Source organism: Acipenser ruthenus, chromosome 15 (genome assembly GCF_902713425.1).
Source record: "Acipenser ruthenus chromosome 15, fAciRut3.2 maternal haplotype, whole genome shotgun sequence".
In the NCBI taxonomy this organism is placed as follows: Eukaryota; Metazoa; Chordata; class Actinopteri; order Acipenseriformes; family Acipenseridae; genus Acipenser; species Acipenser ruthenus.
This window is the reverse complement of record NC_081203.1, coordinates 1,122,412-1,134,180: the sequence shown is the minus strand read 5'-3', so window position 1 is coordinate 1,134,180 and position 11,769 is coordinate 1,122,412. Positions and strand designations below refer to the sequence as shown.

At 40.9% G+C, this 11,769-nt stretch overlaps 1 protein-coding gene and 1 long non-coding RNA gene across 6 annotated transcripts; one reads left to right on the top strand and one right to left on the bottom strand.

Annotated features, from left to right (window-relative positions):
* On the bottom strand, nucleotides 1-1,642 carry LOC131697506 (uncharacterized). The gene is made up of 2 exons (XR_009307324.1): nucleotides 1,139-1,642; nucleotides 1-448 (listed from the first exon to the last, which is right to left on the bottom strand). It is a non-coding gene; the product is annotated as an uncharacterized LOC131697506 (long non-coding RNA).
* A 1,020-nt stretch (nucleotides 1,643-2,662) lies between these two features.
* Nucleotides 2,663-9,824, top strand: LOC117396934 (TNF receptor-associated factor 2-like). Of its 5 annotated transcripts, none has more exons than XM_033995304.3 (11): nucleotides 2,663-2,832; nucleotides 3,813-4,026; nucleotides 4,970-5,048; nucleotides 5,452-5,550; nucleotides 6,343-6,504; nucleotides 6,973-7,047; nucleotides 7,404-7,478; nucleotides 7,578-8,033; nucleotides 8,338-8,515; nucleotides 8,890-9,038; nucleotides 9,495-9,824. In XM_033995304.3, the coding sequence occupies exons 2-11, from the start codon at nucleotides 3,836-3,838 to the stop codon at nucleotides 9,711-9,713; spliced, it is 1,683 nt and encodes a 560-aa protein (XP_033851195.3). In that variant the 5' UTR covers nucleotides 2,663-2,832; nucleotides 3,813-3,835; the 3' UTR covers nucleotides 9,714-9,824. The 5 variants fall into 5 exon arrangements, with proteins under 5 accessions (XP_033851195.3, XP_033851198.3, XP_033851196.3 ...); XM_033995307.3 differs by lacking the exon at nucleotides 2,663-2,832 and adding an exon at nucleotides 2,879-3,372; XM_033995305.3 differs by lacking the exon at nucleotides 2,663-2,832 and adding an exon at nucleotides 3,378-3,484.
* Nucleotides 9,825-11,769: the final 1,945 nt, after the last annotated feature.

Sequence of the window (11,769 nt, the reverse complement as noted above, 5' to 3'; positions counted from 1 at the left end):
AAAAAAAAACAAAAAAAAAAACTAGGACAAGGTCGCTCTAACTATGCCACACAATATGAAATGGCAAAATGCCTATCTGATGATGCTATTTTCATGCATTGCAGATGCACAATAATATAAAGTAGGGTCTAACTTATGCTGGCTATAGTTGATAGAGTAAACAGTGGATTGCTTGCCTGACGTCCCAGAGTAAGTCGTCTAGTTGCTGTTTAAAAAAGTGTTTTCCTTTTCTATATAAACCGTTTCACAGTTCCAGCTGTGAATCTTCTCTTATTAATCCACCCATGTAGTCGCGATCTTAGATGTGAAATGTCAGTCCTTGCTGCACAAAGGCGGATGCACCACGTATCTGTGTCCCCTACTCCGACTCGCAAGGGCTGTGCTGTCCACGGCGGATTCCACGCTGCCTCGACGCGTGGTTCTTCCTTAAATCTTCAGCTGGTATCATCTACAACGTTGAAGAAAACAAGCCCATCATTGCCATGCATTTGTTTAAACGAATTAGTCTAATCTTGGCAATGGAGCAAAACTGTACACGTCTAAATGCGGGTAAAATATACCGGTGCGTGTAAACTTGAAGGACTGGTGCAGTAGCCTTCTCCTGCAATGGCCCAGTCATTTTACAGTATTGTTTAACAAAGAAATAAGTGACACTGTAATTCATAATAAACCCGTGCTAATAAAACAAACGTACACTGCTAGTGTGTTAATAAAATAAAAGCGTAGTCAAGGGCAACTGAAATAACATCCCGACCCAAATTCTGAAATTGTACCATTATAAAAGAGGGATGCTTTGCGTTTCAGATGGTTTGCAATATTTGCAGTATGCTTAAACACAACCAGGCAACACAGTCCGGTGCAGAACTACATTTTATGAATTGATCCAAGTCCCGTGCATAAACCACACACACACACACGCCCCTTTCCCGTGTTCACAAACAAGAACCCTCACGATCAAAACCCTGCTAGCTAATAATAATAATGCGACGAATGGCTGTACATGTGTCATTGATACAGATGTCATTGGACCAGGTACCGCCGATCATTAACCATACGACTGCATTCGTAAAACACCCCCGCACTGTCATTTCAAGTCTAACAAAATCATTAAAAAAATAAATTAAAGCAATCAACGTACCCCTTCTGTATATTCAAGCCAGCCTCTTAATTAAGATTCCTCCGATGTATTCCCTTTTTCGTTGAAAAGACACTAAACCGAGAAAGGTTTGGTCGGTTTATTTACCTTACTGTAAAGTGTCACCCTTTCCCTGTAAGATGCGACTTTAAGACTGCTTAATGCCACTGCCCCAGCCACCAGATGCCTCTAACATTTGATAATACAGCTAGATTTCTTTATTCAAATCTTCCCAGTTCTGTAATTCGCACGTCTACTGATTCGTTTTACAAAAAACGTGTACATTGCAATTGATTTTTCTCCTTATTTACACCGCGTTCCCTTCCAGATCTCTCATCCGGTCGTGGTTAGTGGTGGTTTTATTTTCAAATTAGGTGCTTCGCTCTCCGGCTCGTTGCTCTGAACACTAACATCACTCTCCCCCGGCCGCCATTTTCTGCTTTCCTCTGTGCTTGAAACCGCAGAGACCAAGAAGGTAACACGAGCCGATTCAGAGTCGCTGTGGCTTGTGTGGTGCCACCTAGCGGCATTTTAAAATACTGCACCTATATAATTATTATTACACAAACAGTCATTTTAAAATACTGCACCTATAAAATTATTATTACACAAACAGTCATTTTAAAATACTGCATATATAATATTATTATTACACAAACAGTCATTTTAAAATCCTGCATCTATAAAATTATTATTACACAAACAGTCATTTTAAAATACTGCACCTATAAAATTATTATTACACAAACAGTCATTTTAAAATCCTGCATCTATAATATTATTATTACACAAACAGTCATTTTAAAATACTGCACCTATAATATTATTATTACACAAACAGTCATTTTAAAATACTGCGCCTATAAAATTATTATTACACAAACAGTCATTTTAAAATACTGCACCTATAAAATTATTATTACAGTCCTAGCTTGTTAACTTTTGTATCATTTCTTTGTAAAATTACCTACAATAAAAAAGCAAAACATTATACTTTGAATATTGTATCCTTTTATTATTATTATTATTATTATTATTATTATTATTATTATTATTATTATTATTATTATTATTATTAATAATGTATTCATCATTGCATTGCATTGTATTGTATTCATCATTGTATTTTTCTTGCTCTTAATTGTATTATTACTTGCACTGTGATTCTTGCTAATAAATAAATAAATAAATAAATAAATAATAATAATAATAATAATAATAATAATAATAATAATAATAATAATAATAATAATAATAAATGTGCTTTCTTTTCCTATAGTATAATATACACTATCACTTGCAATTATTATTTATTTATTTATTTTTTTTACAAATGGACCGGTAAGTCACCACAAGGTTTTTAAGGTCTGCCTTTGAATGGTACTTCTGTTTTTTTTTCCAAGCCGGTCAAGAGACAAGAGTATTATTTATGGATGGTGATGGTACTATGACTGGATGTGAGGTCAAAAGCTTTTTTTTTTTTTTTTTTGAAAGAAAATAAAACAAAACTGAAATTCGCCACCTCCTCCTCCTCCTCCAAAAGTCACCTAATCACATTGTGAAACTTCAGTAACTTTGCAATTGCGGGCTTGCAATACTGGTGTAAGTTAACTCAGCCGGAAAAGCCCCTTGCATGCGAGGACTGTAATATTACACACACAGCACAGCACACCCAGAAGGGAGGAGCGTCTGAAATGGTAAGTCTTTCTCTACTCGTACTCGCTTGATTTTTATTAAAAAACGGGCACATCGAGGGTGCTATCATAGTAATGCAGCACTGGAGAGCGGTTGCTATCAGGTTGTGTACATTTGTGTCGTGTAACAAACCAATGCACAGACACACAAGGAACTAAATCCTAACACAGCAGCAGTTATGGAGACAGCAGTGAAGCGATATGACCGCAAAAACGAGTGACTCATACTAAAAATGTATTGGGAATCCCCCTTATTTTCCATTATACCGCGCACTGGGAATTTGTCATATTTTTTGGAATTGGCTTGTACGAGACTGGTGTGAACAACAACAAACCGTAACAGTAGAGGAGTCCGGGGATTTTATACCGAACTGGACGGTTTGCAAGTTCACTCCTTGTCGACTAGTCTGCACTCAGACGCGTTTGCATTGCAACAAGCGCGCAGGCCCGGCCATTGCACAATGTTGATTTTTAATTTAAGCACCCAGGACCAAATACTGTTTGCGGAGGGGGACGGAGAAAACCAAACTACAATTTTAACACGTATGTAATACTTGCCTGGGATAAGTCTTAACAACAAGTCGCCCACACAAAAACATATTGAACAATAATGAAAACGAAACATAAGACGTATCGGTTCTAAATATGTATGTATGTATGTATTATTATTATTATTATTATTATTATTATTATTATTATTATTATTATTAACGAACTGTATGATAATGCAGTAACACAATAACCCATATTATTACTGAACAATAAGCGTAGCAGTTTTAGTGACTTTTCTGTAACAGTATCACATATTTTGTGATTCGTTGATAATGACTGAGCCAGCACAGTCGCAATATTTTAAGCGTGACTACATACCGAGTCATTACGTGGCAGTAAACTTGTTTTTTCTTCTTTTTTGCAATCTCGTGTGTCAGTAAGGATGCTGTGTCATTCCTTGTGGGTGAGTTGTATTCATTTCAATTTTTCAGAGCGAGTTTTTAAGCCTGTGACAATGGCCACCCAGCAGGACATATCGCCCCCAGTTTCCCTGGACAGTCTGCAGTCAGGATTTGCTACCAACGTCCTGGCAAACAAACTTGAAGTGAAGCATCTTTGTAACATGTGTGGACTAATCTTGAGACGGCCTCTCCAAGCTCCTTGTGGGCACCGCTACTGTTCGGGCTGTCTGAAGAGGATGGTGAGGTGAGCGCAGTGCGCAGTCCACTCCATTTATTGGAGTATTGTAATGTTATTTACAATGTATTTCTAATTCAAACTGCCACCCCTGATAATGACCACTCCTGGAGTATGCTGGAGGTTTACTGGGAGAGGAACTGGTTATAACTGGATCCATTCAATGTTTCTGTTAAGTTCTAAAGCAAACAGTTTGTTGCCTACACTGAAGGAACCCATTTGCTGGAGTCGTTGACAGGGATTGTTAGATATACCTCCTGGGTTCCTAGTAAGAGGTCTGTCTGTAAATATTTGCTACAGTTCCCAAATAGAAAATTGCCGGAGAGGGCGCTGTACCACCACGTGTTTGTATCAGATGCCTTGTTTACTGTTTCAATATTCTTATTTAACTACAGTATCTGGTACAGGGGGGCTGTGTACGAGATACAAAATGATGTCTACCCCACTGTAAGATGTACTGTGTTGCTCGTCTGGGTACATACAGTAGTTGTTTTTGTGTTTTCTTTATATAACTTGAAATAGGGAGTGACTGAACCCTTGTCAGAACAGTATGAGATATTTCACAAACTCAAGGCAACTCATGAGAGAAGGGAAACTGCCACACGCGTTGTCTTGTGACTGTGCGAAGGATCTTGACAGAACTGCCCTGAAGCAGTTAACGTAGCTTGTAGTTTATGTAGTTTTCCCTTTTTCTCTCATGTACTGTTTCTCTCATGCATATGGAATGCTGTCTGTTGACTCCTTCACAAGTGAAACGGGATGGCAGTTGGACTCCTGTTGCATAGCAGTTTCCCCCATTCCAGGTTTTACTACGAGCTTGATTAGCCACAGCGTGTAGGTAACAAGCTACGGTGTGTCTTATTAAACTCACAGTAAAACCAGGAATGGATCAAACTGCTGTGCAGTGGGAGTCTCATTTCCATCCCTGTTAAATAAAAATGTTTTCTTTCAGCTCCGGGCCTCAGAAATGTGATGCATGTATAAAAGAAGAAATATTTGAGGAACCAATATCTATATTAACGAAAGACTGTGTAAGTAGTTGGGGAAAATCCATCATCTTGCAATTCAACTGTTGTGTGAGTCATAAATATAGTACATTAAACTAGCAAGAGCAGCTGAGTCTTCTGTCCCTCTCTCTCGTGGTGCTGTTTTCACACTAGACAAAACAAACTCCAGAATGGACCAAGGAAGTATACCAGCCTAGGTATAATGGAAATAAGACTCCCCTTGCATAACAACGTGATGTATTCTGACACACCTGAGCTTGTTACCTGTACACACTAGGGCTAATCAAGTTTGTAGTAAAACTTGGAATGGGTGAAACCGCTATGCAATCAGAGACTTATTTCTGTACCTTGGCTTTAACGTATTCTTCCTGTGCAGAGCCCTAGCTCCTGTGAATGCTGTAACGTGTGTGTCTCTTCTTTTTCAAAGGCTTTTCCAGACAATGCGGCCCGCAGAGAGGTGGAGGCTCTGCCTGCAGTTTGCCCGAATGAGGGATGCGTGTGGAAAGGCACTATTAAAGACTATGAGGTAATGGAGAAACTTTAACCCTGGCGTTGCCAGCTGTTGTGCTGATATTGCCAGCAAGACCCCCACATGAGCTGATCATGCTTTCAGAAAGTGTTAAAAAGTGTGATGCGCTGGCTCTGGTTAGGCATAGAAATTTCGTAGATTTCTTTCTATTCATTTTTGTCTTAAATGTACTACTGTACATGGATGTTCTGGATCAGAAAAAAAGTGGCTTGCCAGAAATGATTGGATAACTGTAACTGTACTGTATAATTATTTACCAATGTAAAATAAATTGCATATTTCAGACTGCCATCTTCAAAGGACCTGTAAGTTAAACGTGCCTGTGCACAGGGCTTAGACACTTTGTCGGTACGGTATGTGTGCTCTGTGATCTTTATCCAGATCATGCTACATGCATAGCAACAATCGCATAACATTTCTTAAATGTTTGTGTTTGCTTAGCATACTGTTTTTTTTTGCTCTGTGTATGCAGTATACTGTACTTTTAGCAAATGATGCTCTCTGCTTGGAGGACCTTGTACTAAATTCAGTTTGGAAAGTCCCTTAGCGGAAGTATACACAGCCTGTGGAAAGTACCTGGAAAGCAATACTAGTTGCCTTGATGCATTGTGTAATGTTAAACTAGTGCAAATGAAGTATTTGAATAGCACATGTTTAATTATTTTATACAGTAAAGGGGGTTTCAAAAAGAAATGCGTAACGCATGTATTTTGGCTGAATGACAGAATATCCTGGAACTCTTCCTGCCAGTATTACTGTTCGGTTCTCAGTGATCCTTCATCTCCACAGACTAACCATGAAGGGAAGTGTGAGTTCAGGATGATTCCCTGTCCGGCGTGTTGTGACACCATAAGATTTAACGAAAGAGAGCACCACAGCGAACGGGAATGCCCAGAAAGAACTTTGAATTGCAAATACTGCAAAGAACTTTTTTATTTTAAAAACATTAAGGTAAGTTAAAGGCCTTCCGTCTTTTAGCGTATTCAGCATTAAACAGTACCGTTTCCTAGTCCAGTGTGTTTCCATTGTCTGTTCTACTTCTGTGCCAGTATGCCCTAACTAGGCTGGATTCTGAATTGTAAAGATCTGCGCCTGCATATACAGTACTTTTCCATTCTAAGCCAGTCTCTAACCATGCACAGTGATTTTGATCTTGCATCAGAGAAGGGGATAAGCCTGTGTGCTGCAGCTTGACCTGTTCATCTTTTTTTAATGATTCAAACATTCCAGTAAATAGCACATTTTCCAGTTAATGCACACATGTAGAATACAAGACTAGGCTTAAGCACATAGGTAAATTAATTAAAGTTGCATTGCATGTCAAGTTTCTACATGCTTTACAATCCTCACCCATCATTCAGAGATTAACGCAGAGACATTTAGTGCTGATTTTCTAAACACAGTTGTGTTGTTCCTTAGGCTCATGATGAGATATGCCATAAATTTCCTATGACCTGTGAAGGGTGTGCTAAGAAAAAAATTCCAAGAGAAAAGGTAGGTTTCCTGTTGCAATCAAATCAGAGTCACTATGCTCACAATGGGCATAATGTTTTAAAAGCAATTAATCGTGCCTTACAATTAAACCAATAAGTCCCCTTATAGCTTTGCCCATTTAAGACTGACCGTGCTTTGAGTGGCCAACACAGGGGGTTCGAGTAGTTCAGAAACCTGAAGCAGAGGCTAAAAAACCCTGTTTTGGTACAAAAAAAAAACCCAGGAGAAAGGTTTGCGTTTTACTGAAGAAAATAGCAGCCTTTGACCACAAGAGGTCGCTGCTGGCTTTCTCGTGCTTGTTATGTGAAGCCCTTTGAATGTGCTCATGATATTTCTGTTGTTTTCTTCTGTTGCAGTATGTGGACCATATTAAGTTATGTAGTAAATGTAAAGCGCCGTGCAGATTTCATGTTGTTGGGTGTAATGCATCAGTAAGTAGCATGCGTTTTTATTTATCTTAGAATTCCTTAAACGGTGCGTACATTTGGGCTTTTCTCCATTCCCTGATTTCCACCCCTGTGCTTTTCAAGGTGGAGAATGAAAAGGTGCCGGAGCACGAGCGGATGTGTGCTTACGAGCACCTGAACATGCTGCTCCACTACATCATGAACATCAAGATGAACCTGGAGGACCTTCAGCCCCAGAGCCTGGAGAACACCAGCCTGAAGATCCACAGGCTGCACGAGTCCGTGACAGAGCTGGAGCTGAAGCTGGGGCAGCTGAACCTGGCTCCCGTGCAGGGAGCCGCGGCCGCCGCCTCCTCCAGAACCCTCGCCCCTCTTCTGCCCGTCGGACCCCTGGAGCAGCAGAGCTCAATGTTGGGAGAGCTGCAGAGGAAGACCCAGGAGCTGGAGCTGAAGATCGGGACCTTAGAGAACATCATCTGCGTCCTGAACCGCGAGGTGGAGAGGTCCTCCACCTCCATCGAGGCGAATAATCGTCAGCACAGGCTGGACCAGGAGAAGATCGAGATGCTGAGCAATAAGGTGCAGGGGAGACCCGTCTTTCGTTATTCTATAATGTCATGCTGTAAGTTCTGCCGGATAAAACCTACAAGGCGTCTACCTGGTACTCTTACTCATAAGACTCCCATTGCTGAGCCTTTCCAGCTTGCAGTGCAAGCTTAGATGTACCCAAGACACCCTGTGTCTGTTTCCTTTCTAATGATTCTGTTATAGCCACTTACAGGGAAAAACTTCAACAATCCCCAGGTTTAGTGATGAATGGAAGCCAGCGGCTCCTGTCCCTGATTTCCCTGAAGCGGTTCTCTCCTAACGCTCGTCTTCACAGGTGCATCAGCTGGAGCGCGCGATGGCGCTGAAAGACCTGTCCATCGCTGAGACGGAGGGACATCTGCGTGAGCTCTCCGCCGCTACGTACGACGGGGTCTTCATCTGGAGGATATCAGACTTCAGCAAGAAACGGCAGGACGCCATCGCCGGCCGCGCACCCGCCATGTTCTCCCCAGGTACGGTGCAGTCCTGTGGGATGCTCCTAGGACTCCCTTTAGCTGATCGTAATTATCAAATATCTGTTATTGTTATGACGTGTTTTTTTTTAATTAATGAATTAAAACAATAGGAGAAGTAAGATTTGAAGTTATATAAAAGTGGTGTTAAAACTATATATATATATATATATATATATATATATATATATATATATATATATATATATATATATATAAATATATATATATATATATATATAAATATATATCTATATATCTATCTATATATATATATATATATACATACAGTATAATGTGCACTCTTTATTACTAGTGAATGTGACATTTCCCATAGCTTTCTTGGACTTGAAATGTTTTGGACTGCTTCACAGCTTTCTATACCAGCAAGTACGGGTATAAGATGTGCATGCGAATTTACCTGAACGGAGACGGGACGGGCAGGGGGTCGCACCTCTCCCTGTTCTTTGTGGTGATGAGGGGGCAGAGCGACGCCCTCCTGAAGTGGCCCTTCAACCAGAAGGTGGGTGCAGCATGTGCAAGCATGACTTCCGTTGCAGAACGGTTTGTCATTCCAGGTTTTACTGTCAGCTTTGATTAAAACGCGTAAGCGACAAAACACGACTTTGTCATCATCTGGGCTGATTCTTAAATCCAAATTACAATTTCTTTTTTTTTTTTCAAATGGAATAAAAAAAACACCTGTTAGTGTTACAAAAATAGTGTATAGGTAACAAGCTCAGTCTTATTAAGCTCGTAGTAAAACCAGGAGTGGATCATACTGTTATACAGTGGGAGTCTTATGTCCATCCCTGGAAGAGCTTTGAAAATCAATCACATTGTGTAAAAAACTATTGCAGTTCATCAGAAGAAAAAAAAAACTGTCAGCATATCAGTTATCTAATAAGACGTATATATTATGGCTGTTTCCCTGTTCGGTTAGTGATGTAATTCTCTTTCTCTTCGCTGGCTTTTCCAGGTCACTCTGATGCTGCTGGACCAGAATAACCGGGAGCACATCATCGACGCCTTCCGCCCCGACGTCACCTCCTCCTCCTTCCAGCGGCCGGTCAGCGAGATGAACATCGCCAGCGGCTGCCCGCTCTTCTGCCCTCTGCTCAGGCTGGACGCCAAGAACTCCTACATCCGCGACGACACCATCTTCATCAAGGCCATAGTGGATCTGACTGGCCTTTAGCACGACAGTGTGTCTGCCGGACTCAACATTTGTGAGGTCATAGCTGTCTTAAAGCCCTCATAAAATGGGTGACTCGCTGCTTAGTAAAACTAAAAAAAAAACAAAAAACTTTAGAATGCAAGTGCTAGTCTAGCAGGTTAAGTGTTCTCCACATGGAGATCAGGAAACCAAGCACTTCTCTTTGGTTCACACACACACAAGTGCTACACTAGAGGTCTGTTCAGTGTAGCTTGCAAGTAGTTTATTCAGTCAGGGCATGTAAGTAGCAAAAGGAGATTCTTTATTTTTTTTTTTTTCTGAAATCACAGGCCATTGTTGGTGTGCAACTTTACATAGATGCTCGGTTGCAGTTTGTTTACACTGCTTTAACATAAGCAGGTTCTGTTACTCACTGGGATGGAGATCTGACTCTAGCTGCCTGCCATGTGAAATGAGTTCAGGCAGTCTCTGCCAATCTCTGAGCTGTCGTGAAGTTGCACTGTTGGCGCTCCCTGATGGAGTAAGCATGCAGTGGACTTGGGCTCTGTCCCACATGTTGGGGGTTAAGACACATTGGTGAGCAATGTTGTTGCAAAAATCCTTTTTTTTTGTCTTGGTCACCATTGAATGTTCTTTCCTTTTTCTCTTTACCAGTAATGGTGCGAGTTATACACTGGAGTAAAATAAATTGAATAGGGCAAGTGTTTCAAAAGCAATAGTGCGCCGGTATGTGTATTGTGGTGCAATGCATTTATCGGCGTGCTAGTCCTTTTTGAATGCAGCCCATAGTCCTCTAATTACCCTGATCAGCACTAATCTTGTAGTACCTTATCTAAGGCAAGGCAAGGTACTCTGATTGGTTATAATCAGGGTCTGTGATATGAGCCGTGTCTGCCTTTTTATTATTATTATGTATATTTGTTTTAACGTAGTCTTCCTCAAACTTGCTGTTTTGAAGTGTGCTTGGAGTAGCTACAAGTAGTGAAGCCGTTGGCTGTAATGCATCTGCAGTACCAACCCCCCCTCCCCTTTGTTTAATACCAGAGACAACCCTCCTGTCTTCTGCAGGAGTCAGGAAGAAACAGAAGATGGAGTTGCGATGATGAGAGAGCTGGCTTGTTCTCCGTTTCCCGCAATGCGAATGCACCAAGTAGCATTTGACTTTTTTTTTTTTTTTTGTAGCTGTAATTATTTGTAATGGTGCACATTGCCTAGAATTGCAGTGCAAGGAACAGCGGAGAGGTGGGACATTGATGACCTGTAAGAGCGCTTAGGCTTGCATTGGGGAGAGACGTGCCGGATCCTTCACGTCTACTGCACCCTTTGCCGTTTGAGTGCAAAAGGGCTTGCATTCAGGCGTGCCCAAACTGAGCCTGTACCTGCTCCTGTTGTCACTGCAGCTGTAACGCACACAGTCACATACTGTAGATTGAAAGCTAGACCGCTCTGACGGCAGAGGCTTCAAGGACATTTAGTTTTGTCTTTGCACAGCCGGTCTCTGTAAGTCGCTTTGGATAAAGCCGTCTGCTAAATAAACAAATCATTCTAAAAGTCTTGCTGGCTGCCTTTCTCAACCACATAGTCAATACAACAGCTGTGACCTAATGGATCCAAATTCCTTTTTACATGTGCAGCGTTTGCTAGCCCTTACGGAGATCTATCAAAGGTGTTTATAAGGACAGATTAGCCAAACTTTTGACAATATGTTTTGGGTTCAGAATCGCAAGTTACCGCAAAATGTGTCTGTTTGACAGCTGAACCTTTTGATTGCATATTTAGGTACAGCTGCAGATTGAGGGTGTGTTTTAATATTATAAATAATTATATGTGATGTGAGTTTGCATGTTAAATCTGTGGAAGATGCAGTGAAGTGTGAGTTGGTCAGGAGCAGTGCTACTCAGCGGTGAGGCAAGCTTCATACACCCATATGACTGCCTGTGCTGTAGCTGCAGTTTTCTAAACGTGGTACTAAACCTGGTGTAGTCATTACTTGTTCACTAACTCTGCTGTGTGCACAGTTTGTTAGAAACTTGACTAGAACTCTCCCTAGGTTTGTGTAACATGGATATTTTGAGCT

What these genes read in the sequence shown, in the direction of transcription:
- LOC117396934 (XM_033995307.3), top strand. Translation starts at nt 3,291, where the DNA reads ATGTTGATTTTTAATTTAAGCACCCAGGACCAAATACTGTTTGCGGAG. An exon ending in TTTATTTTAAAAACATTAAG is followed by an intron (nt 6,505 to 6,972) that starts GTAAGTTAAAGG and finishes GTTGTTCCTTAG; the next exon opens with GCTCATGATGAGATATGCCA. An exon ending in AGTGGCCCTTCAACCAGAAG is followed by an intron (nt 9,039 to 9,494) that starts GTGGGTGCAGCA and finishes TGGCTTTTCCAG; the next exon opens with GTCACTCTGATGCTGCTGGA.